The sequence below is a fragment of the Cotesia glomerata genome, unplaced genomic scaffold (assembly GCF_020080835.1).
Source record: "Cotesia glomerata isolate CgM1 unplaced genomic scaffold, MPM_Cglom_v2.3 scaffold_30, whole genome shotgun sequence".
Classification (NCBI taxonomy): domain Eukaryota; kingdom Metazoa; phylum Arthropoda; class Insecta; order Hymenoptera; family Braconidae; genus Cotesia; species Cotesia glomerata.
The window spans coordinates 54758-82294 of record NW_025403551.1 but is presented as its reverse complement, the minus strand read 5'-3'; the positions used below and the strand labels follow the sequence as shown (position 1 = coordinate 82294).

Below are 27537 nucleotides of genomic sequence, written 5' to 3'. Positions count from 1 at the left end.
TAAAAAAAATTAAAAATACAATTTTTTTTAATTAACTTGTTAAATAAAATTAAAATTTGACCAAGTGACAGCTAACTTTAATGTCATCAATTTTCGAAAATATATTTTTAACTAAATATATATATATATATATATTTATCAAAAAGATATCATAAATATGAACAAGTGTTTATTGTAATTATATTCATAGCTTAATGAATATTAAAATAATTAGTGATTATTAAAACATAAAATAAAAATAAAAATTCAATTAATAAGATGAATAAAAATAAGAAAAAAAAAAAAGAAAGTAAATTTCATCTTTGGAATTTGCATCCGGTCTCCGGTCTATAAGAGTTTGCCTACAAGTCTCGATATATTATGATGTGAGTGCGAGAAGAGGTCAGCTGGCAGTGCTGATTCGTTGGTATAGTGCGGACAAAGAGGCAATATTACAGCCAAAGCTAAAGCTAAAGCTAAAGCTAAAGAAATATACAGCACGATTGGAAGTGAATCTGGAGGGGGTCAGTAACAGCAGAACAGAAACACAGCAGACAGCAGGAGCCCAGCAGCAACGGGCAACGGTTGGTCGTATCGTGGTTTCATTGGAAGTAGTGAACGCAACAGGCAAACAAACAGTTGAAAACGTGGATAAGAGGTGAGTTTAGTCGAGGTTCATCTCAGACTCTGATCTCCGACTGTGTTTACTATATGTCCTATATATTTACTACATATAACTATATATTTATATACAGTTCCATACACTGCACACTAATCCTGCCGGTTCAGTTTGCTCAGGTTAATTCTTGTCTGTTTTGCGATCATAATGGCCCAGAGGACAACAACTACATAATAATAAAGAACAAGAAGAAGAAGAAGAAGAAAGAGTGAGCAGACGTCAGACCACGTCAGACAACAACTAAACAGCCACGGCAATCAACGATCAACGAGAAACACCAAGAAGACAACACTGAGACACACATAACACATATACACATGGACAGGGGAGGGAAAAGTTATTTCGAGAGGGGAGAAAAAAATTGCTCTTTAAACTAGTAAGTGGTATTCGATTGAGTCCAGAAAGATGCTCTTGCCGAGACCGATACGAGTCAGATGTAAACTTGCCTGAATGTAATAATACGTGTGCTTTTTTTCGACAGTGCTGTTATATGTGTTATTATTATTAAAATTCTAATATGTATATATTATATATATTTAAGTATAAATAGATGTATTCTATGTAATGATAATCCAAATAATTATTAAAGCTTGGTATAATATTGCTAATTTAATATACCGACGACAGTGTGATGGTGTTGAAGATTATCAAAGATCCAGCGAGTTTTGAGATAATAATTTACGTGATACTGAATATCCACCGAATTACTGGAGTTATTTGACAAAATAATATAGACTGATTGCCGAGCAGAAGCACATGGATCTATCAACTGACGGACTGATGAGATTTCCGTTAAACTATATTAAAGGTTTCAGCCGGATGTTATTCACGTGCCATTTCACTCCTGTAAGTTAATTCTACATTTCATAAAACTACTATTTATTTATATATTTATTAATTATTACATTACATTCAACATAGTCTGGTTTAATATCTCGCATTATATATATATTTCTATTAATTTCAATTATTATTACTTAGTGGTGTGGTATAAATTACATAGAAGAGAGGAGTGATGATGAACGTTGGTCAGATGACTCGTGATGATAACGACGGACTAACCCAACGTGTCCGAGCAGTTGCTACCGATAGCTCGGGCTTGGCACTCTCAACTCTCTCGACTCTCTCTCGGTGGTATCACCGTCGCCGCCTGATAACCACCAATGCTGGTGCAATGCCGGGGCGGACATTCTCTTTCTTTATCTATCTCTGGTTATTTATTTATGTATTTTTTAAATGCCCTGTGACAAGACAAACCCAGTCACGAATCACTTGGAGAAATCGGCAGTGTCTTCAGTTAGGACGCAACTCGATTAGCGAGTCTACGCGAAGAAACATTGCTGCAACTAGAGCAATTAACTAGCAGTAGTTATATCAGTAGAAGTAGAAGTAACAGCAGCAGCAGCAGCAGCAGCCAGGGGCTAAGGAGCCTTAGTAAAGATAAAAGTTGATTGAAGAGTGTACGCTTATAGAAAATTGCCAACTACCACCAAGAGTGTTGAAAGAGTATTTTATTGCTATCAGATAATTGCCAAGTTTGACAGTCGGGTAAAGATCGCGAATAGAAACTAAGCTTGAATTTAAAATGAGCAATCGAGCTTACATTACGATCGCTGGTCATGATAAACCACTGATGGTGAAAAGCTTGAGGATGTCACAGAAGGATACTTGTTAGTCGAGAGGTGCCACGGAGTACACCATACCGGTCAACAGGACGACCAAGTAGAAAAACTCGGTAACCGGTTCCGCTCGGCTTGTCGCGGATTCACCGAGTCTCGCGTCTACCTTTAAGCGATAATTTTTTTACTTCCCTCTTACCTTCTCTCACTCTTTTTATCTTTCACTTACAATATATCTATACTGTCTCTGCTAGTTGGTGTCTTTCTCTTTGATTTTTATAACTGCATGCATCGTTGCACCAACGCATAGCATATCAAGCCAACACACGGCTTTCTCCTTCTTATTCAAATTATTTTTTGATTAACACTTACTGATGTGTCTTTGCTTTCAGTTGGAGTGCAAACAATACGACACGAAGCGGATAGACTAGATAGTACGCTACCAGTGTCGATGATTCACACCTCAGTCCAAACTATCAGTATCATCACCGCCTTAAAGTGTGTAGTTGATTAAATTAAATACACAAAAAAAAAAAAAAAAAAAAAAAAAAAATGCTGAAAAATTGGACAACCCGAGGCGCGAGCCGCTACGCTCGTCGGATTCTTGTCTTCGTATTTGTCTGGAGTTTCATAATGATAGCAGCGCTGCAATTTCGTCAGTCAATAAATCAAGTCCTCCAGCCGAGTGAGTCAGTGGGTATTGACAGTGCTGTGAATTATCCGACAGGATCATGGGATCGTGGATCTGATCAACCGTTATCTTCCTCATCAGCGTCATCGGCTACAAGAAATGGTAATTCTTCAATTATAAATTTCGCAAGAGAGTCTTACTCGTCGCACCGACGTAAGCCACTGGATGACGATGAATCCGATCACAATGACCCAACTGCTGGTGTTTCGTCTTCTATTGCTGTTTTTAATCAAAGACTCAAGGAATTTAATAACAAAAAACTTTTGCTGGATGAACGGCCGCCGCGCTCTGAACAGGAACTCATCAACGAGATGGAAAATCAATTTCCTAGTCTACCCGTAGTCTCGTGGTACAAAAGGAGCACTACGACAACAACAACATCCACTACTGAACAAACCGGTAATGATACCAAGACAAACAAATTGTGTGTACCTCGTTATCCGAATATTCTCGAGCTCGAGTTCAATAACAAGTACTGGCAAACATTGAAATCAACCAACGGAACTTTCCAACTTTTTGGAGCCTACTACGATATTCGTAAGCTGTCGAAAATCGGCCCGGCAGTTAGAATCGTTGGTATGATCGACAGAATTGAACCTAAAATAAAAACTTACTGTCAATTGTGGTTCGATGGAGAAAAAGAACCTCAAGTTGTTGATGTATTTGAATATAAATATATTTGGTTCAAAAAGTGGGGTAGTTACAAGCAAGGTATTTATCAACCTTACGTTATTGCGTGTAAAATACCCCAGTCTCACTGGTCAAAAGATCCTCCAGCATCAGTCTCGATTGTTGAGAAGCCGTGTGATACAGCGAGTACTAATTTACGGGTAATTTACAACAAACCGCCAGAGGGCAAAAAGAAAGAGTTTGCGGTCTGCGTGAAAGGTCTAGATTTTCTTCATGAAGATTTATCAGTACGGCTGGTCGAGTGGATCGAGCTAATAAGTATTCTAGGCGCAGACAAAATATTCTTTTATGAGCTACAAGTACATCCAAACATCACGAAAGTTTTGGAGTATTACAAAAAAACAGGACAAGTTGATGTTACGCCTCTGACGCTTCCTGGTGGGCAGCCTAACATTCCGACGTTTCAGCACATTTATTTGAAGAAAAAGACCAATCAAAAGCGACAAAATGAATTGATACCCTACAATGATTGTCTTTACAAACACATGTACGAGTACGAGTACATAGCTTTGCTTGATATTGATGAAGTAATAATGCCAATTAAAGATTTTACGTGGAGTCAACTTATGCGACGCGTTTTACCCAAGGCTCTTCGCATACGCAATGAAACTCGTGCTTCGTACAACGTCAGAAACGTGTACTTTCTCGATGACCTTCTACACTCACACGGATTCTTCGACCACGTGCCGAAGTAAGTATCCTACTAGCAAACATCAACACGCATTACAACTAATACAAAATACAAGTACTTTTTATACCGTTCAATTATTTTTTTTTCTTCATACTTGTATGCTGACTTTGATTTAACACAAATGCATTTATATTATATTATATATAATATGTTGGTAATTTATTTAAAATAACTACTATAACTGTATAATTCTTTTGATCCAGGTACATGCACATGCTCCAACACGTATACCGCTCGTCGAACTTCACCAAGCCTAATGAGTACATAAAGTGCTTTCATAATCCGGAACGTATTGTCACTGTGCATAATCATTTTCCGCTGGCATGCCTCGGCTCCGGGTGCACGAGTTATCCCATCGAGACTGAGGACGCTCAGCTTCAGCACTACAGAGCCGACTGTGTTACCTCGCTGAAGAAAACGTGCCTTCAGTATCGAAAAAACAGCATAGTCGATACGCAGATCTGGAAGTATAAAGACCAGCTGGTCGAACGTGTCACCAACACCCTGGAGAAGCTCGGGTTCTTCGGGCCAGGATAAATAATCAAATAATCATCACAACCTACAATTAATATTCATTTAAAATAATTATTTTTTTTATCATTATTAATTTTACTATTGCTATTATCTTGATAAATTTAATATTTAAATTTTCTTCTTATACCTATGTATAGACGTAGCGTGTAACAAGCTCCTTGTTCCACGGATCGACGCCACGGGGTAGACGATCGTGTGTGCCAGTTACATCGTTTAATCTGTCCTTGAATTACGAGTACGCCGTATCCGTGGAACGACGAAGGCTTTCCCATCAAGGACTCATGTCTTCTTCTCTTCATTCCTCTTTCTTATCTCTCTTACGTTCCCCATTTCATGGTCAGCCTCGATCGTCCTCTAAGTAACCTTATCCATCTATATATATGAATGTATATTTTTATTATTATTACTACTATATTATTATGATTATCATTACTGCTAAGGAAAAAAAAAAAAAAAAAAAAAAAAAAAAAAAAAAATTAAAAGAAGAAATATAATATAAATGGCCGAGTATTCTGCACGTCTGGACATCAAAAGTGTGTTGGAAGATTGGATTGAAACTAAAGACGTCTAGCGGAACAGAGGGCGATTGACGTTGCACCATGAATTTTATTTAGTAGCTAAGACTTTTATTATTCGCCATTGGACGATGCGCATGTGTGTGAACGCGGTTACGTCTTTTTACAAGGGTCTTCACATATGTGCCACATTTGAGACTACAAGGTCTTTTATATTGTTTTATTTTACTTTTTTTTTATGCTAAATTGACGAGAACCGCCCACACAAGCGCGTTCTTATAAATTGTATGTACAGTAAAATGTTGTTATATATTTTAAATATTATTATTACTATTATATATAAGTCTACGCATTGATATTATTAACTTTAATTACAATATTTGGAATGGTTTTTAATAAATAAAACATGAAATATTTATACATATATAATTTATAGTGTAAATTTAATTAGTTATTACACGCAATATAAATAAACAATAAGCGAGAGTGTGACGGAAGGAAATTCATGAATGAATGTAATCCAGCGCAAGAAATTAATGACGTAAAACTGAACGGTCTGGTACAGATGAAAGAGATTGATCCGTGTGATGTATACATAATATTGCTCTGAGGATGTTTCTCTCTTAGTTTAAGTATCGTATTTAATATAAACTGAGCAGAGCTACTGGTTGAGTTTACAAAGACGTAGCTTCTGCTGGCGGGTCTATATAACTATAACACAGATGTAAAGAGCTCTGCAAAATCCTCTATCTAAACTACACAACATCTTGACGCCGCGACGAATGCTCAGCGGTGGGTGGTTCGAGGATAAATATAACACAACCGCCTACTCAACAGAGAAATACCGTATTTTCTCCACATGCCGACGAGACAACGACGCTAGTCGCTTATGAAAAACGGCTCGTATCACCGCCTAACACCATCATTATCATTATCACTGTAATTGTCATCGGTTATTTTCCTTCTAAGTGAACAAGTGCTATTAAAAAAAAAAAAAAAAAAAAAATTATACATTATTAAATGTCATTTCATAATATTAAATTTACACTTAAAATATTACATTACTTCTTACCATGTATTTTATTTATTCTTGAGAGTTTATTTTTTTTCCGAACCCGCTCCACTCGGTTTGCTAAACAGATGGATACTCTGTACTGGGCTTTATATAGTAACTCTGCTCTAAACTTGAATACTTAAAAAAAATATAATTGGATACGACCATTTCTTCTTGAGCTTTATGGTACGAGTCCTTATAGTAACTTACAACAAGTGGAAGATACTACTACAACTACTTGAACGCAGTATAAAATTTTATACAGACTAAATTTAATACATGATGGATTCTGCGGAGATGGATGTTGAATTTGAAACACCGTCCAAGTGTTTGATATTACTTTGTTTAATATGGAAGTTTTTTAAATGTATATTTTCACATGTGACACTTGTATCACTTGTCGTAGCTTATTGCGTTCTCGGTGCTTGGGCCTTTGAAAGACTTGAATCTGGTCATGAGAAAGACGTACGTGTTTTAATATTAAAAAACTTTTTATTTTAAATATAATATAATATTAAAATATACCTGATAGGTGAAGCGTAGCATCAAAGATATCCGGGGTAATGTAACCGAAAAGTTATGGATAATGACACAATCAGCGGAGATACTTATAAGAAAAAATTGGACGGACGATGTAGTTGAAAAATTGCGGGTAAAGTATATACACAAGCGATACAATTTATATTTTACATTGTACCATTTCAGTATTATTATTTTTTTCATCTTCATTGTTGTCATTGATGTGAATTGTAGGCTTTTGAAACAGATCTTTTAAAGAAAATGAAAAAAGACGGTTGGGACGGAAGCGAAGAAGAGGACAATATTCAGTGGACGTTTGCCGGTGCTCTATTTTACTCAATAATTGTTATCACAACGATAGGATACGGTCACATATCTCCAAAGACTCCAAACGGCAAGGTCGTAACTATTTTCTATGCTATACTTGGGATTCCCCTGATGTTGCTATGTCTATCGAATATCGGGGATGTCATGGCCTCAAGCTTCAGGTAAATTAGCTCGTTCGACCGTAAGTGGATATTCTTTGGGTCACTCGACATATTCGATTAGCATTATCCAACCATAAACCAAATTTATTTTTGGACTGCCAGCTCTCACTCTGACTCTGACTCTGACTCATAAAATTTAAATATTATTATTTAACTATTTTTTATTAATATTATTGCTTGTATTTTAAGATTTCTTTATTGGAAAATTTGCTGCTACATTTGCACACGACCGCCTAAGCCACGGCGAGTTCGGAGCAGCTACTTAGCTCGAGGATACAGCGTTCGTCAGGGATCTGGGTAATAAAATAAAACCTCCAACTAGAAAATCTAGAGATGACCTCATTACTTTACTTTACCATTTATATATATCGATGTTATTATTGAATTTATTAGCCGAGCTGGATCACGACCAGCGTCATTACGTAGGTCCGTTAGGGCGAGTCATAAATCGACAGACTCGGCTCTTGGTAATTCAGGAAGCATGCCCCGATCAACACACTCCGAGACAGTCGGAGCTACAGGAGAGGCTCATCGATTTAATCCTCCGCGTCGTTACGACGTCGATGGCAACTTTAATGACTTTACAAAGCGATCCACTCCGGCGAGTACCAGTGGCTCACCTCGTCAACATCATCTCCAGTCAATTAGTCCCACGAGACACACTTACGAGCTACCAAGTACATCTAGAATCGTCACTGCTAACAGTAGGTTGTCCCGCAGTGGGACAGCGACCTCGCACAATGTTCCCGGAGCAACTCAGTCGCTCGACAGGCGATTGCTCTTTGCTCCAAATTATAAAGATGATCGCACACCAGTTTTTTTTAACAAATACGCCATAGATGACCCACTGCCAGCCGTTCCAAGGCATCATCACAATTACACCGAGGCTGAAAATCAAAATAGTAATTATTATCTGATCTATATTATTAAGAGAATAAGAGAATCTCTAGATACATAATTAAGAAATTACCTTTTATCTTTTGAAATATTGATATTTTTAAAGATATAAGCTCATTCCGATGTTACACTCATCAAGACCTATCATTTGAGTACCCACATCAATTTTTCATATATATATATATATATATATATATATATATATATATATATATATATATATATATATATATATATATATATATTATATATATATATATGTATTTATGAAAAATATATGAAAATCCATGTGGGTACTCAAATGAAAGCTCTTGATGAGTATAACATCGGGATGAGCTTATATCTTTAAAAATGTCAATAGTTAAAAAAGTACAGTGCAATTTAACATAATTAAGAAACGACCTTGTATCTTGAGAACTATTGACATTTTTAATGATATAAGCTCATTCTGATGTTGCACTCATCAAGACCTTTCATTTGAGTACCCACATCAATTTTTCATATATTTATATATAATATATATATATATATATATGTATATATTAAAAATATATCAAAAATGCATGTGGGTATTCAAATGAAAGCTCTTGATGAGTATAACATCGAGATGAGCTTATATCTTTAAAAACATCAATAGTTAAAAAAGTACAGTGCAATTTGACAAAAGTCATTATTTACTAAAGCAAAATTTTATTTATTGATAGTTCTCAAGTCCCGGCAATCACATAGGAGCTAGTTTATTATTGATTGTAATAAAAATAATTATTTATTTTAGGCCTTTACGATGACGTTAATCCATCACGCCCGAGTATTGTGACGAAAAACAGACTCAGGCCAGATAACCTCGCGTTCTCCACATTGCCTCGGGTCGAGCGATCAGTGATAACACCACACAGATGTTGCTCAGTGGATCCCTCGGTGGTCGCCAGCGAGCCAAGTCCATATCTCGAAGTCTCACGACCTAGAAGAGCTTTTCCCACCGCTGTTTCTTCAATACGCCGTCCTCGCAGCAATCTCAGCACTATTTGTAAGTTGATGATCATTCTCTGCTGGCTACAATAGAATATAACATAATGTATAATGATATTACGGTACATTAAATATAATTATCTCACCTGATGCGTAGATATCACGTAATACAACACTAATTTACGTTTTACGGTCTTGTGTAATATAATTTCAGCTCGAACGGCCAGAAGAGAAGCACCATCACCGCGTATCATGTCCCCGATGGGTTTCGCCGTTCATCGTCAAACTTATGTCAATGATATTGAGTATGACGAGTATTACATGCCCGCGGAAGACCAAACAACAAAGCCCGTGCCTATTTGGCTCTGTGTGTTCTTGGTCGTTAGTTACATATTAGGCGGTGCTGTTTTATTTAACGAGTGGGAAAATTGGATCTTCCTTGACTCGGCATATTTCTGTTTTATAACTCTAACCACTATAGGCAAGTACATCGCCACTTTAATGAGTGTCTATTTTTATTTATTCATTAACTCCTTTTAGCTTAGTTTAATTAACTTTACTCTATATTTTTTTTTTTTTAAATAATAATTCGTGCAGTAAAGTAATTATATTTACATTCCAGGCTTTGGTGATTTCGTACCAGCTCACAGACTGCATGCTCACCAAGGAATAGCGCTGTGCTCGCTCTACCTCCTCTTCGGTATCGCCCTACTTGCAATGAGTTTTAATTTGGTTCAGGAAGAAGTAATAACAAATGTTAAGAGCGTCGCCAAGCGACTGGGAATCATTAAGGAGGATGAAGACGATGATGAAGATGCTATCGATGACGACTTTGACGTCGTTAACGACGAATATGATGACGGAAACGCCTCCGAGTATGTTGATTATCATCCCAGTAATCATCGCGGTTACAATTACAGTCACCATGATCTCGAAATGTCCTAGAATAATATATTTTATTATTTATATATTAAATTTATATATTAACTTAAAATTGCTCTGAAAAAAATATTTAAAAATTTCTAAATGTCAATTTATTTCTTAAAAAATTAAAATATCTGGTACTTAAATTTAAATTTAAAAAATCTGTCATTTTACAACAAGTATGAAAACGGTGCCGACGTCAACGACGATGAAGATGCTGAAGAAATAGAGGAAGGTGATTTCTCATATGACAAAAACTCCGGTATCTTTTTCTTCCTCTTTTCTTGTCTGGTCGTAATTCGCGTTCGCCGCCGCCACCGCAAAACAGTACAGCTTGCTTGGAACTCAACTCTATAATTTTAGAATTGTGCTATTTCGAGCTAGTGTGCCGCGTCGTCGTCAGACCACGAGAGACAGACTCATACCATCCGAGTAGTATACATCCGAAAGGCTCCAGCTCAAAAGACACTCCCCTCCTACTCAATTCAAAGGCTCTTTCGAACTAAAGTGTATCTATATCGCCTCACATTATTTCTTCCATTCGGCTTTTTCAATTTATTTCTTTTTGTTCTTTTTAGATCAACTTCATCTATCTATTTATCAATATCAATAAAATATATATTTGGCTCACTTTCTTCCACATACTTGCTCATTGCAAATTTGTTTTTGATCAGTAAGGACATCAAAATTACATATGTATTTTTTTTTTTTTTGATAAATCAACCGTGCGACGAGTTTTTTAAGCAAGTTTAAATTGAGGCCGTCCTCGATACAACGTTTACAAAATGTATAAGTGTCTCATTGCGGGTGATTTTAATATTCTTCACGTGTCAATTTATTTTTATTTGTTTTATAGTCATTTTTATCATCAAAATTAATTTATTGAACAGTGTATTTTTCGAAAATTTAATTTAAAATGACATTTGATGATTTTTAGAAATTTTTTAACTAATAAATTATAGCAAAAAAAAATTTATTTAAAAAATTCCATCTTTAAAAACTCTAAAAAATTACAAGTGCAATTTTTTATAAATAATTTTTTACAACTAGTTTATTTTATGACATTTCATTTAACAGTCAACTGACTATTTTTTAATTTTATTTAAAAAAAAAATTTTCTCCAAAAAATTATTTAAAAATAAAAAAAAAATTGTAAAGTGTTTGGCAATTTCAATGCCATTAATTTAATGGTTATTGTGCAATGGCATCTACGGGTGCGGGTGACTACTGGTGATAATAGTATAACGAGAATTAGATAATGATGGACGAGGAGACAAAGTGGTCAACAAACGCTCCAATTCCTGGTGGAGATCGGGGCCGAGGACTGACAACAAATGCCAGCTGGAGCAGCCAGCGGAATTCCTCGGTCCGTAGGCAACAGCGCAGCTCATCCAGATCCAGGCGCAGCGAGTTAAGGGAGAGCGTGATCAGGCGAAAAAGAAAAAGACACAAACCTCTGGGTGAAAAAATCGGCGATTGGTTTCGTGCATTTTTAGCTTTTTTATTTAGCAATGTAGGTATTGTGTGTCTGGTGGTTGGTTACACCATCGCCGGGGCATTTATATTCGAAGCAATCGAGGGCTCACACAATCGTAAAATTGGAAATGGCTATGACGTACCCAGTTCACGAAATGAAACCGCGCTTCATCTGTGGAAATTGACGACCAAGGTAAATATTTTAATTATACACTAGACTTTCTCTTGATCATTTTATTTTAGTTATTTAAATTTTACTGCCGTCGTGTAGTTCAAATTAATTGAACTATAACCGGCATAATAAATAATAGACTTTTACTTATGATTATGATTATAATTTGCTTAATTGACCGTAGGAAAATATTTTCTCGGAGAAACTATGGAAGTCAAAGGTGGATACCATTCTAAAGAGCTATCAGGATATAGTCGTTGATGCGGTTAAAAATGAATGGGATGGTTCAGACTCGATGGAGAATCGAAAGTGGAGTTTTGCGGGCGCTTTCTTGTACTCCTTGACGGTCATTACGACAATTGGTAAGCGTGTAAATAGTTTAGGTACATAATAATAAAAACTAGCAACCTTGCAGTCGCTATGTGACTGCCGTAATTTGTGAATTATAAATAAATAAAATTTTGCTTTATTAAATAATGACTTTTGTTAAATTGCACTGTATTTTTTTAATTATTGATATTTTTAAAGATATAAGCTCATCCCGATGTTACACTCGTCAAGAGCTTTCATTTGAGTACCCACATGAATTTTTGATATATTTTTCATAAATACATATATATAATATATATATAAATATATGAAAAATTGATGTGGGTACTCAAATAAAAGGTCTTGATGAGTGTAACATCGAAATGAGCTTATATCATTAAAAATGTCAATAGTTGACAAGATACAAGGTCATTTCTTAATTATGTATCTAGAGACAGAGCATTTTGAATCATCCTAAATACTTATTGCTTTTTCCGTAGAAACCGCATAACTTCTTACTCAATTATAAGAATCATTACACATGACCAAATATTCTGTTCAAGGTTACGGCAATACGTGTCCTCGAACCATGTGGGGCAAGGTGATTACAATCGGGTACGCGATCGCCGGAATGCCCCTATTTCTTCTTTACCTAAGTAACATCGGGGATATACTTGCTAAAAGTTTCAAGTGGTCTTACGCCCGTTGCTGTCTATGCAGGTCAGTATTATCTCATTTAATTATATAATTATTCTCTTCTCAACGTTGTTTTGGTTTGTAAATTTTTTCCAGATGTAGAAAGAGGCCACGCGAGTCTCGTGATCGCCGAGTAACTGGCTCAAGACGATCACTCGGTCAGTCTTATCGAAAGAACACCTGTCAGGTAGGTACAATACTTACACACAGGATTTACCAGCATAACGCTACGGTTATTGTAGAGTTATCTTGTCATTTATGCTATTGAGAAGATCATGTTACCTTTATATCACAGCAGATATAATATAATAGTCTGTACAGATGGTGAGAATGCAATCTGGACGTGATGGGGCGGCATTCGACACCGTTAGTATGGACAATGAGATTGAGACTGCTTCTAAAACAACGACAAGCGATCAAGGTAATGACAACGACGACGAGGATGAAGAAGAAGATGATGATGATGATGATGCTTCCAGTGAGGATGAAGATAACGATGAAGATGATAATGATGATGACAGCAGTGATCGTTACGATCCTAAGCGTATTACTGTTCCATTAACTCTTTGTCTGAGTATCATAGTCGGGTACGAGTTCTTCACTATCTTTACTATTATTAATATTATTTATTGCGATAATATAATAAAAAGTTGTATAATAAATATTATCTTTGCTTTGATCAAGCAGATATATTTGCGGAGGAGCATTTCTTTTCTCAGAATGGGAAGATTGGAATTTTCTCGATGGTTCGTACTTTTGTTTTATCTCCCTTTCAACAATCGGTTTCGGTGACATAGTTCCAGGCGACAAAATTTATTCCTCTGACGGCGTGTTCGACCTCTCTTTTATCTTCTGCTCTATGTACCTCATGCTAGGTCAAGTATCATCAACCATCTATTAATAATAATAATAATAATTATGACTATAATCTTTTATTAAACCAATCTCTAATGACAGTTAACATTACAGGTATGGCTTTAATAGCAATGTGCTTCAATCTAATGCAAGAGGAGGTAATAGCAAAAATACGATCGTTGACACGATCAGTTAAGCATGTCCTTCGCTGTGATCGTTAGCTTTGTGAAAATGGATAAAAAAAAATATTTTTAAAAATAAACTGGCTCATCTGACCTGATGACACACAATAAACCGGTGGGTATTATACTTGCTTTTTTGTACATTGTTACCATACCATATATATATATATATATATATATATATATATATATATATATATATATATATATATATATATATAAATTTAGATCAAAAGAACATCAGTTTGACTGAAAAAGACATTTGGACTTGGCGGTCCTCCAATACAATCAATGTCCTACTACTCAATATGTTGTTATGGAATATATATATCTTTATCGATCAACATTTCTTGATATATTATTACAAGCATATACACACTGCCGGATAACATAGATCCTGAAAATCTGGCATCCGACGGCAAAGCCGAGGTAGTTGAAAGCCTCCAACAGCAGTGTAACAGTACAACTGTACCAGTACCAGGAACATCAGCGGTGGCTGTATGCTACCAGCAAGTCATCATTGAATTGAACGTCCTTCTCCGCCACCCTTGCGTACTCTAGCAATTGTGTGTTCTCTCCTATCCCGAGAACTCTGGCAAACTTCCAATTTATTTGTACGACCTATCAAACTATATCTATGCGCAGCCAACTCGTTATCGATGATTATATCGTGTGGTGTGTATACCTGTTTAACAAATAATTTAGCCTCTTTGCCAGTATGTCTATATATCTATAACTCAATAACTATCTATAACTATAACTATATCTGTATCTCTTTAGCTTAAACTGTCAACTGCTCTTGTTAATCGACTTGTCTGGTTATTTTAGTATCGTAAGCGTTTATGGATAACATTAAAACGGGGTACTACTGTAGGAAATAGTACTGTAGTGTATAATATTACACCTACGCAAGCTTAAAGGATTCTCTCCTCTCTGATACATCTTGTGGATACATCTTATGGTGCGCTCATGCGTCCTGGACCATGTACATTAAACCCAACTGTACTCACCATGTCCTATATATCGAAAAGTTACCCGGCAAAGTCGAGCCAGCATCGTCCATCAGACCGTCGTCGATTCTGCGCGGATTTCTCTACTACATAACGAGTGAGACTCCCTCGCACCTTCAGCACACATTTCTCCGCGGTACTATCATGTAGTTCAGTGCGATGGTACTTGCAGTACGGCAAGGGCGTTTTCTCGTCGAGCTTCAATTTCTATCCTAAAATGGCCCTCTGCTAGTACCATTGTTATCTCCAAGATAATGTACCATCATCATCATCATCATCATCATCCTTCTCCTCCTCTGTTGTTGCCACGGGTTCAACAATCTTAAATATCTAAAGTTAACAGATAAAAATAAATAAACATGTGCGTGTGTAATTATTGTAAATTATTATTATTATTATTATTATTATAAATAGTATATTTATAAATTCAGTTCATCTGTTGGCTATTATGACCGTTTAAAATTGTATTAAGGACTCTTCGTAAGCGAGCAAGGTAATCAGTGCTAGATATAATTGCGCATAGACAATTAAATGCGGTGAAATGCGGAATAAAGTAGTTGTACTACTCGTTCGCTGGACTTTGCGGCCTCATTCTTCAGCACATACAACAACACATTTATAACTCCATCAGGTCTTTTACTAATTCTCTGTTTAAATAGTTTTATTATACCGTAGTAGTAGCAGTAGCAGTAGTTGTAAAAGTATAATATCTAGAATAATATTTATAAAAATATTATTTACAGTATTGATAATAAATGATTCATTGGCAATTGATTAAATACAATACAAAAATAAAAATAATACTACGTTGAGTGAATCATTAAAAAAAAATCAAACTATAAATAATTTATAATCTCCACGCTTATTATTGTCGTTTAATAATTTATGATTGCTATGAAATTGAACAGCCTATGATGAAACGTGGTTGTTACACACGTATGAGCTATATTATATGAGCTATATACCGAGTAGCAGCCGCGATAATCTCAAGTGCTGCTAGCCTCAAGGTAGACTGTATACAAAAGCACTCGTTCATTTTAGCTGGTGATAAAAACGGCTGATTAAGCGCCACTGTCTTGTCTGTCGGGAGTAAAACTACCCAACCATTTTATTTATTTATGATTTATTGTTATTTTATTCGGGCAATCAACCGTATTAAATTAATCTGTCCTCTGAACTGGATACTGTAATACTGAAAAAAAAAAAAAAAAAAAAAAAAAATCCAAGTTTGTATTTGAATATGTAAATGTAAATGTATGTAGATGAGAAGAGACAGTGTACCCTAGTGTGTTGTCACACCTTGTCGAGTCTTCCGCCGCCTTTTCCTAGTCCTCTCTTTCGCTCTTGTGCAAGCAGAGCTGGGCTATCGATTGCACACTAGCTGGTAGCTGCTACTAGGGTTGTCGCCGCCACCACCAACTTTTCTAGTTCTCAGAGCTATTGCAAATTGATATGTCATGACTTTTTAGCTCCTATTCAATCTATAGCTTGCTGCATTTTATTCAATCATCTTTACTGCTGGTACAAAGCTTATTTATCATTTTTTTTTTTTTTTTTTTAATTAGGCCACGTACTATAGTCCAGTCAATAATAAAATACTATTTTTTATATTTTCAGCAATCGGATGAAAACAATTTCCATATGGATAAAATTCGACTGAAGGAAATATCACAAGGATCCATCAAAATATCTGGTGAATATGCTGATGCCTTATTGTTACTGTTACTAAAGAGATGGTGTTTGTACATGCCAAGATTATCATTAACAAAAGCAGCATCATCATCATCTTGTCATCAAATAATTCCATGTCATCTAACGGGTATTATCAGAATGACAATAACCAGGGAGATAATAAGAGCAACGTAGGACTACCTACTGGTATATTGTCCAGTTGTTGCTGGTTAGAGTAATGATGCAAATAAGCGCGAGTGATTATTACCAGAGAGCGCCACGATCCTGCTCAGGTGGACGTCGTTCATCTCAGCTTCCTACTGGAGTTTCATCAACGGCAGTCACTAATGCTAGTTCAAATATTCCTAATAATACTGATAACTCATTCAGAATATCGACTACAGTAAAGGCCTCGGAATTGTGGTGCTGTTGCTGCAATTGCACCACCGCGAGAAGCACCAAAGCACCTGGTTTCCTCGCCTGTCTTGGTGTTTGTGTACTCGTTTTTGGGTACACACTTCTAGGTGCTTTTGCTTTTATGGCTCTTGAGGGTGGTTTTAAAACGGTAAATATTTTTATTTAATTTTTTTATAGGATTTATTAATTAATTTTATTTATTTTTTAATCAGGAACCACCACCAGATATCGTCAGACTGTCTTCTGGTTCATCAAAACCCGGAAGTGGAAATAATGGTAAGACATCAGTTAATGTCGCGACTCGAGACCAAACAACTCAGTCGCCGGCTATTTTATCCGGCGAGGACGAAGAAACTGCAGAAGTTAGAAAATTACGGGCTAGCACTGTCGAGAAGCTCTGGAGCATCACTGAAGATCTAAATGTCCTTTACAAAGACAACTGGACGCGATTAGCTGAGCGTGAAATTCTCGAGTTTCAAGAAAAAATGGCACGGAGTCTTAACCACGATCCACGCTCGTCAACCTTCTCTGTTTACGGAGGAACTATCCAGCGGTCTTCACGAGGTGGAAATGATAGGTACAAAGGAGATAAACGTTGGACATTTGGCGGCAGTTTATTGTACTCCCTGACGCTTATTACAACAATTGGTAAGATTTTTTACTCGATAGTGTGTTTATCTAAGTAATAATTGTCTAAATAACTGTACAGGATACGGTAGCGTAGCCCCAAGGACTATTTGGGGTAGAGTAATCACCGTAGTCTACGCACTAGCAGGAATACCTTTGATGCTAGTCTACTTGAGTACCATAGGAGACGTGTTTGCCAGGACGTTTCGTCGTCTCTACGGTAGACTTTGCCATCGGAACACCGACTGTTCCAAAAAACAGCCGTCAAGTGGCGGGCAGTTCCTGGTACCACCTCCTCCGATGCCAGGTTTAATTGAAAAAAGTTATCACCGCTATGACAATCATGTCGAGACGACAAAATTGGGTAATTTTTACTCCAGTAAAGACAGCTCTTGCGACGAGCTTGGTGTACGCGCTACCGGAGGCGCTATTCTTCTTGATCGCGATGGACTTGAGAGCAATCTCTACCTCCATTCAGCCTCTTCGGCAAATGCTTTGCAGGTATTTTATTTATTAATTAAATAAACATTTATCTAAGTAAATATTAAATATTAAATTAAAAATTGAAAATAAATTATTTAAGGACATGAGTACAGAGAAACGACACTTGCATCCATGCTCTCAAATGTCACTGATGCCATCAGCAGTAGGATACGGCACTGACACTATTTGTGTTGTAAGAATACCAATAAGCCTGTGTCTTTTGATAATATTACTGTACGTGTGCGCTGGAACATTTATGTTTCACCGTTTGGAGGGGTGGAATTTATTGGAGAGTAGTTATTTCTGCTTCACGAGTCTTGGAACAATTGGATTTGGTGACCTCGTTCCTACCGGGAGAAGTGCTTCGACAAAACTATTAGAAGAACTCAGTTTATGCGCTTGCTCACTGTACATTCTCATCGGAATGGGTTTGATAGCAATGTGCTTTAATTTAATGCAAGAAGAAGTTGTACGTGTTGTACGAGTATTTGGTAGAACCTGTGGTACTAACGGAGGTATCACACCCGGCAGCTCTCTCGCCGGAGCAACAGGTTCGATTTAATCTCTAACTCTTATTCAATCCCTGTCAATAACTTATTTATCGCTGTTTTATAATATACGAGTTTAGCTGAATAAAATTGTGTATTTTTTAGGACTTAAATCAGACTTGTGCGGGGACGCAAGTATCAGCATTGGTGGTAATATACTTTCCGATGGTTGTCGTCAGGAGCTGGATCACGAAGACGACGGTATAGCAATGTCACTGGTATCTGCTGCCTCTTGACAACGTCCAACCAGGAGTTCCGTCGATGATGGACAACTCCTGGCCCAACACCGTTTTGCGGCTATCAACAAACAACAATTAACCTCACCAGGTCGTTATTCATTGCCACGAAAAAGGACTATGACCAACGACTTTGCTAGAGACACTTTTGGTCCTGCTAGTTCATTTTCACCTACAGCTCATATTCAACGTGGAGTATCCTCATTTGCTCGGAATAATATATCACCGTTGCAGCATTATTCGTATCAACGCGGTGATGGCTGTCATTCACAGCAAGATGATCCTACTAATTTTGAATATTTTGTACCCAGAAGCATAAGTGAATTTAATTTGTCGGCATCCTCTGTTCAGGATATAGCAATAGCGCCAGTACCACTTCCTAATTCTGTGCTAAAACCGTGCTCCAATCTACCTATTTGTACTTCATCACAAACAAAAACAACCGGAACTATTGTCCAGAGTAATAACTCCTGTCTAGGTCGTTCAAACACCGATAGTACTGGTAATAGTGGTGGTGGGACACTGGGGACTCGTAGTCGTGAAAAAATGGTCACGTTTGAAGATGAAGGAGGCTCTACGCCGACTCGTAAAAATTTAGCGCCCACTATGGAGAATGTTTTCATGTGACGCTATAAATTTATAAATTTATTAACAATTACTAATATTTATATGTTAATTATGTCATGATTTTTACAAAAAAAAATTTTTTTAATCTGCTACATTAAACGGACATATTATCATCATTAATCAGTATTTATACCGTCATTATCTTCATCATCATTTTAATTTCAATTGAGTTATTGTTATTGTAATTATAATTTATTTAATTTTTAACTAAATTATTCTCACCGTCACTACTTTTTGACGATATTGTTAAATTGTTACTGTATCGTAAAATTAATGACCCTCGGTTTAAATATCAAAGACAAATAAAATATTATAATAATAATAAAACTAAAAAAATAATAATAGGTTGTTACTTTGATCAATTATCTAATATAATCTGCTATATAATTGCAGTCTTTATAGTTGAAATCATTATTATGATTATTATTATTATTATTATTATTATTAATATCACTTGTATTGTGATTAAAAACAGTATATTTAATATAAAAGCAAAATTTAAACTGTTGTACCTAATATGAAAATTAAAGAAAAAAAAAAAAAAAAACCAGTAAAATATCTGTTTATGCAATTAATAGATTTGTTATTTGTTCAGGTAATCATTTTTATGTAATTTATATATTTAATATAATTAATGTGTTACATACTCGGATAATTTTTGGAAAAAAAAAATTTAATAAGAGGAATTACTCTGGATTCTTGATAATGATAATTACATGATTATTATTATTATGATTATTATTAGTTATCTTCTGGAAGCAGTAGAGGTACACACACATACAGTTGAAACACCATCGCAGTATCGCGTCATGTACTGCATTGAATGAGAATCCTGAGGAATTTAATTAAAATTGTTATAATGAAATAATGAGTAGGTGAATGCATTGCTGCATTCATCTCTAAATTTAGCTGAGTAATAATAAATAATAATAAATAAACGTGCATTCATCCATATCTGCGTCATCTGGACTCCCGTTTACTGCATATATAACTGTGCATACAATATCCAGAATGTGTGATATAATTAATTGTACCGTACAAAAAATAATTATTATAATAATTGGCAAACATAGACCGGCTTCAAATTTATCCAGGAATTCATTCACACAGGAAGGTAATAAATCTTGATTCACTCCCATTTCAATTTACAAAACTTAATACTCTTTTTTTTTTTTTTTTTTTTTTTTTTCAAGCTTTTATTTATTTTCCATAATTATGGATATTTTGACAAGATGGTAAAAAACGTCACTAGTCAAAACACGGTTTTATAAAACAAAAGAGTTATAAATATAGAATATGCGATTTTTTTATTCTAATTAATTTACTTAAATTTACAATTATATTTAAATAAAAAAAAAAAAATCATACGATTTAAGGTTTCCATAATTTTACGAGACCGTCTTCGCTGTAAGAACACAAAAGATTTTGATGAGGATGATGAGCGATTCCAATGACGTCTTTTTCGTGAATCTAAAAAAAAATAATTAGAATGAAAATTACTCAAGAGTAAATAATTAATGGCACTGAAGTTAGCAGACGTCTAAAAATTTTTGATTTTTTTTTATTAATTAAATTACAACTAAAAAAATATTTTTAAAAAATTATACTTATAGTTTTTCAAGTTTTTTATAAGTGAAAATTTTTTTTTAATTGTTTAATTGAAACTTTTTCAATAAAAAATCTCTAAAAATTTTGTAATGTCCGCTAACTTCATTTTCATAATAATTAATCCTCATATTTACATTAAGAGTTCTCTCGAGCTTTCCTGAAGACGTTGAGAAGCAATAGAGCACCAAATCTTCTCCAACACAATAAATAAATTCACCTCGTGGACTTACAACAGTGCAAACAAAGTCACCGCCCTCTCGCTTACCACTGGAGAATGACCTGACTATTTGACCTTGCATGTTCATAATAACTACGGTATTTGAGCGGTTGCATACTACAAAGTGCTCTGGGTTTCTTGGTAAAACATGAACGCTGTTAACAGTAAGGTCGGCAGCACCGAGTGACTTGTATGTTCCGATGCACTCGGTAGTCTTGATACTCCAGACTTTAACAGTAGCGTCAGACGAAGCACTGATAACGTGATGTCCGTCAGAAGCGAAGACCACTTCGTTGACGAAAGACGAGTGACCACGGAACTCTTTCAAAGTCTTTCCTGACTTCAGTCCGTGGATTCTTATAGTAGCGTCAAAAGAAGCCGTCAAAATTTGACCATTGTCTCGGCTGAATTGGATGCAAGTGACTCCTTTGGCATGAGCTTTCTCGAATCGTCTTATACACTGTCCGCTCTGGACACGCCAGACTTTTATCTTGCCGTCTTGAGAGCCAGTTGCCAGCATTTCACTGTCTCGGCTGAAAGCCATCGACAACACAGCTTGCTCCATCATCATAAAAGTGTCCTGAGCTTGATACTTTAGATCTTTTCTTATTTTACCAGTTGTAAAATTCCAGACCTCAATGAAGCCATCCACTGAACCAGTCACCAAGTACTGACCATCTGGAGAAAACCTTGCACACTCTACGTGAGACTTTTGTCCAAATTTTATTTGTTTAGACAATTGCGTGGGATATTTCTCGTCTTCCTGATCTCTGACTGCAGCCTTACCACGGAACAAATCGATTGTTGTACCAGGAGGCAAAAGTCCTTGATGCTGTTGCCATTTTAAAGCTTGTCCCAACAGAGCCAATAGTCTGCTTGATGGTACTACTGATACTTCTCCAGATAATGCGTTGGCTATGTAAGCACGTCTCTTTTCTTTGGTGCTACCATCGGGATAAGCTTCTCGCGGGTCAAAGTAAGACCTCGCCAATAGATTTTCTGTTTATAATAAATTTAAAATCAATGATGATGAAATTGAGAGACATCTGACAATTTTTAGAAATTTTTTAATTAATAAATTATAGCAAAAAAAAAAATTTATTTAAAAAATTTCATCTTTAGAAGCTCTAAAAAATTATACATGCAATTTTTTATAAATAATTTTCTAGATCTAATTTATTAATCAAGAAAAATTAAAAAATTTTCAGGTATCTGTTATACTTCAATTTATTTATAATTTACCAAGATGAATATATCTTTCTGGCTCCTGTTGTTTCATCATAATCATAGGATCTGTTTGTCGCAGTAAAGATCTAGCAGCGCCCAATTCTCTCAGTTCAATCAACTCCAATACGATCTGCTCATATAAATCAATCAGCTTTTTATCCGGCAGTTTTAACGACTGTATAGCTTTAAGCACTGTATCCCAATGGCCATTATTTATATCCGCTACAAAACCGTCAACACTGTCGACTGTGTTAAGAGACACTCCAGTTTCTTCCTGTGATAATAAAAAATTTTTGTTATGTTATTTATTACTTGACAGGGCTTAGAGCCTACCCCATATGGAGCTAGGTGTTCACTCCTAGCTTAAAACATTGCTATGACTAAAAATTTTTTAGGTATATAAATTTATATTAAAAATATTACCTGTAATGCCTGGAGTGTTTTAACGAGATTTGACTCCTTTAAATATTGTTGAATTAATCTTATTACACTGTAATAAATAAATAAATATAACTGGTTAATAATTTTAACTCTAATAAAAATGTTTTAATTAATACTTACTCAGCTGATTCAATTTCAATAGACATTTTAGTGGCTTATTATTTTACGAAAAAAATTATTTTAATTAATTATATATTTATAATTGTATTTAAAAATTTATATTGTTGTGGATTTTATTCCGCCGAATTTGTTTATTATTTTCCAATTGGAAGTTGAGGTTATGTGCACTGTAAATGAAGCTGCGCGCGCAATTCCGATAAACTAATGTATAAAACAAAATTTTGAAGCCGTGTGTGAAAGTGTTTGTTGCAAATTCAATTCAGCTCTTTTATAAGTTAATAATGCCAATAATTATTCAATTTATTGTAATTTATTTTTATGTTTAATTTAAGTTTTGTATTATCCTGAATTTTTTTACTGTAAAATATTATTCATAAATTGTAAGTAAATTTTATTTTTTTGTTTTGTGAGGTTAATTTTGTAGAGCAATAAATTAACAATTTTATTAAATTTTCAGTTTTTAAATAATGACAGACAATAAAGAAACGGAAGTAATCGATTTGGAGTCCGACGATGAGTCAAGTACCGCTACAGAAGACAAGAGTCCCCAGAAGGTTGCAAAAATGCCGACAGTAACATGTATAAATTTCAAGTGTTCATCAGGAGTCAGCATGAAAATAGCTCCTACTTTCGCTTGTTCATACTACGGGGTCAACATGGTGAAAAAAAAAAAAAGATTTATTTGCGAAAAATGTCTGGAAGCTGCCATCGAGCATCAGGAACTCTTAGTAGATGCGATGTTAAACAAGAAACCATTATTGCGGTGTGAATTTCCTGATCACACTATGGAAGTTGAAATATCCGACAGTGATGAGTCTGACAGTGAAGTTAAAGATTCTTCTTCTGGTAAGTTTAATAATTTTTTTACCTGTCACTAATTTTAATTATTCTTAACTTTAATCTATTTTCAGATGAATATTTACCTGAGGAATTCATTAAGAGTATTGGCGAGAATATCGACAGTGCCTTGACTAATGTCATAAAAAATTATGACATTGAATTTCAGATCAGAGAATCCCACAGAATATTAAAAGCTCAGTATGATCAAATAAATGGTAACGTAGACAATTTATTGTTATAAATTATAAAAAAATATATCAGTTTGTTAGTAATATAATGAAAATTAAGTTAGCCGACATCTAAAAATTTTTATAATTTTTTTTATTGACAAATTTATTACAAAATAATAAAAAAAAAATTTTTATTTTTAAAAAACTAAGTACAATTTTAAAAAAATATTTTTTAGTTATTATTTAATAAATGAAAAAATATCAAAAAATTAAAAACATCGGATAACTTTAGTATTATAGTAATAATTATATTTTTATAATTTTCAGAGGAAAATAGTCAACTAGACAATGACATTACGGATATGATATTAAAAATGGATTCCCTGAGAAGTAATTTATACAACCAGTTCAGACCAGATGTAAAAGAAATCAAGGAAATACATATCGAAGACCCTCCAGCAGATACAATTCCTCATCCTCCGGTAGCGACTAAGAAAGTAACCCAAATAATTCGTGCCACAACTGTGCAAACTCCATCCACAGCCCAACCAGACAATGCTGTTGAAGTAATGTCGGTTTGTCCTAAAGGAAAAATAAACATGGAACTCGGGCTTCCACCTCAAGGTAATCTAGTAAGACGAGCAGCTGAAGTTGAGAACTTAGTTCTAGTAATGAAGCACCCATTGCTGGCCTGGCGACGCGCCAAAGTTCTTTCAATTGTCTCCCGAACTCCGATGACATACCGCATCAAGTATGCGTCCAAAAAATACAGCACACAATCGAAGCAAGTCTTTGGAAAGCAACTCGCTATTTTTGAACCTTGTTCTGTGATGATTCCTGTAGCTACGAGAGTGGTAGCACTGTTTAGTGACCACAAATCCAATGATTACTACAGCGGTGTCATTGCTGAGCCTCCAAAAGCTACAAATAAATGCAGATATCTGGTATTCTTCGACGACGGGTACGCTCAGTACGTCGCTCACAAAGATATCTTCGTAGTCAGCGAAAGTTCTCTTCGAGTTTGGGAAGATATACCCATTGAGTCTCGAGAATTCGTTAAGAAATATCTGGAGACGTATCCTGAACGTCCGATGGTGAAGCTCCAGAAGGAACAAGTGGTGAAGACTGAGTGGAACGGCAAGTGGTGGATCGCGAGAGTCATTCAAGTAGATGCGAGTCTTGTCCAGATGTACTTTGACGCTGATGGACGTACCGAGTGGATCTACCGTGGCTCTGCACGTCTTGGACCTCTGTTCTTGGAGCTACTGAAAGCTAGCGCTCGCCAGCAAGGCCATCATGCGCCTATCAACACTCCCACGCGCCACAGATTCACTGGTACTCTCAATAAAAATAATGTACCTTATGTCGAGTATACTTCCATAAACGGCGAGCAAGAAGCCGAGTTTGAGCTACCGAGCCCCCAAGCTCACGCTCAAAAATTAGGCTCATTCATCAAAGACACTTCCAGTGTCTCAGCGCCAGCTCAATCACGCGCTGTGGCCAAAAAAAGCACAGCCAAACGATCAAGCACACCAGCTGTTGTTGAAATTCCCCAAAACTTTGCTGCTAATTCTGAAACTAAACCTTCTCACAGTATTGTATACTATCAGACACAAAATAAAATTCAAACTCGAAAATTTGTTGCTCACAAATGCGGACCCAATTGCATCAGAGGTATATCATTTTCTCCAGCAGATCTCAAAGGCTATTCGCCACTGTCTATTCCTCTTTTATGCGGATGGAATCGTCAGCTCTGCAAATTTCCCAAAGGAAAGAAAGTTATTTTATATCAAGCACCTTGTGGCGCGAGATTGCGTAACATGGAAGAGGTTCACAGATATCTTCGTATTACTGAAAGTACAATGTCCGTTGATTTATTCGATTTCGACTACTGGGTTCATTGTCTGGCGGAGTTTGTTTTAGATAAATGCTTTGTCAATATAAAAGATCTCAGTTACGGGGTTGAAAATGTTCCCATTCCTTGTGTCAATGAAATAGATCATAAATTACCAGACACTATTACTTACAGTACTGTCAGAGAACCTACTGAAGGAGTTACTCTCAATACAGATCCAGACTTTTTGTGCTCTTGCGATTGTGAAGACGACTGTCAGGATAAGAATAAATGTCAGTGCTGGCAAATGACAATTCAGGGAGCGACATTCGGCGGCCGTGTGCCTAATCCAGCAGTGGGGTATGTTTACAAAAGATTGCCCGAGCCTGTGACTACTGGGATTTATGAATGCAATTCCCGATGCAAGTGCTCAGTGAAGACGTGCTTGAATCGCGTCGTTCAGCATCCACTCAGCTTGAAGTTACAAGTCTTCAAAACAGCGCCGAGAGGCTGGGGTATCAGATGTCTCAATGACATTCCACTTGGATCGTTCATCTGTATCTATGCTGGCCGTCTTCTTACGGAACAAGGAGCCAATGAAGGAGGTAAAAATTACGGAGATGAATATCTAGCAGAGTTGGACTACGTCGAAGTGGTGGAGGGCATCAAAGAGGGCTTTGAGGCTGAAGCTTTTGAGCCTGAAATAAACACTCCTGCTGACAACGACGATTCTACTCCGGAAAAACAGCTTGAGGATGAGGCTTCTCGCAAGAAAGGCACTGATGACTCCGATGAAGAGTTCAATCCTAAACAGTTCAATCAGGAGTTTGCGAGGATCGACACTGATCCAGCAGACGCTGGAAATATGAAGAGTCGCCTGAGAAAACGAAAAAAGAGCACTGATGACGGGCCAGATACTTCAGAAGACAAGAGCGAAGACGGCAGCACCGGTAAAGGCTCTAATACTACTGACAAAGGTGAGGATGGCAGTGATGAAGACGAAGGAGATAAAAGTAGTGGAGGAATGCGAGAACCCAGCCGATTTGAGCCAAGTGTTGAGGCTTCTCAAGTTGAACCGATGAAATTCAAATCCGTGAGAGATTTCTTTGGCGAGGATGAAGCTGTTTATATAATGGATGCTAAAACTACTGGAAATATTGGACGTTATTTAAATGTAAGTCTAAATTTTAATATTAAATATTTTTATTAATTAATATTTAATTATTTGTCTTTTAGCATTCCTGTGATCCAAATGTCTTTGTCCAAAACGTGTTTGTGGATACTCATGATGTCCGATTTCCATGGGTTGCATTTTTTGCCCTGAATTTCATCAGAGCTGGACAAGAATTAACTTGGAACTACAGCTACGACGTAGGAAGTATTCCCGGAAAAGTTATTATTTGTAAATGCGGTGCATCGAATTGTCGTGGTCGTTTATTGTAAGCTATTTTACCGTTGGTTTTCCTCGATTTTATCATAAAAAATAAATAAATAATTGATTGACAATTATCATGACTCATCA

At 35.9% G+C, this 27537-nt stretch overlaps 5 protein-coding genes across 5 annotated transcripts; 4 read left to right on the top strand and 1 right to left on the bottom strand.

Moving 5' to 3' along the window:
* The first annotated feature begins 253 nt into the window (after window positions 1-253).
* Window positions 254-5288, top strand: LOC123274331. The gene is made up of 5 exons (XM_044741919.1): window positions 254-637; window positions 735-1034; window positions 1286-1504; window positions 2670-4349; window positions 4553-5288. The coding sequence occupies exons 4-5, from the start codon at window positions 2830-2832 to the stop codon at window positions 4884-4886; spliced, it is 1854 nt and encodes a 617-aa protein (XP_044597854.1). The 5' UTR covers window positions 254-637; window positions 735-1034; window positions 1286-1504; window positions 2670-2829; the 3' UTR covers window positions 4887-5288.
* A 525-nt stretch (window positions 5289-5813) lies between these two features.
* LOC123274340 lies at window positions 5814-16849 on the top strand. The gene is made up of 19 exons (XM_044741939.1): window positions 5814-6917; window positions 6985-7104; window positions 7206-7459; window positions 7649-7756; window positions 7853-8361; window positions 9132-9383; window positions 9540-9806; window positions 9948-10267; window positions 10430-10543; window positions 11505-11918; window positions 12082-12259; window positions 12770-12926; window positions 12999-13089; window positions 13215-13489; window positions 13590-13777; window positions 13872-14054; window positions 14168-14614; window positions 14720-15580; window positions 16567-16849. The coding sequence occupies exons 1-16, from the start codon at window positions 6732-6734 to the stop codon at window positions 13976-13978; spliced, it is 3540 nt and encodes a 1179-aa protein (XP_044597874.1). The 5' UTR covers window positions 5814-6731; the 3' UTR covers window positions 13979-14054; window positions 14168-14614; window positions 14720-15580; window positions 16567-16849.
* Window positions 16850-16858: 9 nt separating this feature from the next.
* On the top strand, window positions 16859-18931 carry LOC123274339. The gene is made up of 5 exons (XM_044741938.1): window positions 16859-17185; window positions 17250-17685; window positions 17747-18165; window positions 18248-18698; window positions 18801-18931. Exons 1-5 carry the CDS (start codon window positions 16859-16861, stop codon window positions 18929-18931), a joined length of 1764 nt encoding a protein of 587 aa, XP_044597873.1.
* A 1294-nt stretch (window positions 18932-20225) lies between these two features.
* LOC123274317 (WD40 repeat-containing protein SMU1) lies at window positions 20226-23331 on the bottom strand. Its single transcript, XM_044741901.1, has 6 exons — window positions 23172-23331; window positions 23034-23100; window positions 22626-22884; window positions 21301-22382; window positions 20927-21028; window positions 20226-20390 (listed from the first exon to the last, which is right to left on the bottom strand). The coding sequence occupies exons 1-5, from the start codon at window positions 23195-23197 to the stop codon at window positions 20930-20932; spliced, it is 1533 nt and encodes a 510-aa protein (XP_044597836.1). The 5' UTR covers window positions 23198-23331; the 3' UTR covers window positions 20226-20390; window positions 20927-20929.
* Window positions 23332-23399: 68 nt separating this feature from the next.
* Window positions 23400-27524, top strand: LOC123274316 (histone-lysine N-methyltransferase SETDB1). Its single transcript, XM_044741900.1, has 5 exons — window positions 23400-23551; window positions 23629-24017; window positions 24083-24226; window positions 24509-27189; window positions 27252-27524. Exons 2-5 carry the CDS (start codon window positions 23639-23641, stop codon window positions 27456-27458), a joined length of 3411 nt encoding a protein of 1136 aa, XP_044597835.1. The 5' UTR covers window positions 23400-23551; window positions 23629-23638; the 3' UTR covers window positions 27459-27524.
* The last annotated feature ends 13 nt before the right edge of the window (window positions 27525-27537 follow it).

Coding starts and splice junctions, on each gene's coding strand:
- LOC123274317 (XM_044741901.1), bottom strand. CDS start 23,197: ATGTCTATTGAAATTGAATCAGCTGA. Junction 23,101..23,171: donor ATTGAAATTGAATCAGCTGA/GTAAGTATTAAT, acceptor TATTTATTACAG/TGTAATAAGATTAATTCAAC. Junction 22,383..22,625: donor AGAAAGATATATTCATCTTG/GTAAATTATAAA, acceptor TATTATAAACAG/AAAATCTATTGGCGAGGTCT.
- LOC123274340 (XM_044741939.1), top strand. CDS start 6,732: ATGATGGATTCTGCGGAGATGGATGTTGAATTTGAAACACCGTCCAAG. Junction 7,757..7,852: donor AGCGTTCGTCAGGGATCTGG/GTAATAAAATAA, acceptor TGAATTTATTAG/CCGAGCTGGATCACGACCAG. Junction 9,384..9,539: donor CAGCAATCTCAGCACTATTT/GTAAGTTGATGA, acceptor ATATAATTTCAG/CTCGAACGGCCAGAAGAGAA.
- LOC123274316 (XM_044741900.1), top strand. CDS start 23,639: ATGACAGACAATAAAGAAACGGAAGTAATCGATTTGGAGTCCGACGAT. Junction 24,018..24,082: donor AGTTAAAGATTCTTCTTCTG/GTAAGTTTAATA, acceptor ATCTATTTTCAG/ATGAATATTTACCTGAGGAA. Junction 24,227..24,508: donor TCAGTATGATCAAATAAATG/GTAACGTAGACA, acceptor TATAATTTTCAG/AGGAAAATAGTCAACTAGAC.
- LOC123274331 (XM_044741919.1), top strand. CDS start 2,830: ATGCTGAAAAATTGGACAACCCGAGGCGCGAGCCGCTACGCTCGTCGG. Junction 4,350..4,552: donor TTCTTCGACCACGTGCCGAA/GTAAGTATCCTA, acceptor CTTTTGATCCAG/GTACATGCACATGCTCCAAC.
- LOC123274339 (XM_044741938.1), top strand. CDS start 16,859: ATGATGCAAATAAGCGCGAGTGATTATTACCAGAGAGCGCCACGATCC. Junction 17,186..17,249: donor TTGAGGGTGGTTTTAAAACG/GTAAATATTTTT, acceptor TTTTTTAATCAG/GAACCACCACCAGATATCGT. Junction 18,166..18,247: donor CTTCGGCAAATGCTTTGCAG/GTATTTTATTTA, acceptor AAATTATTTAAG/GACATGAGTACAGAGAAACG.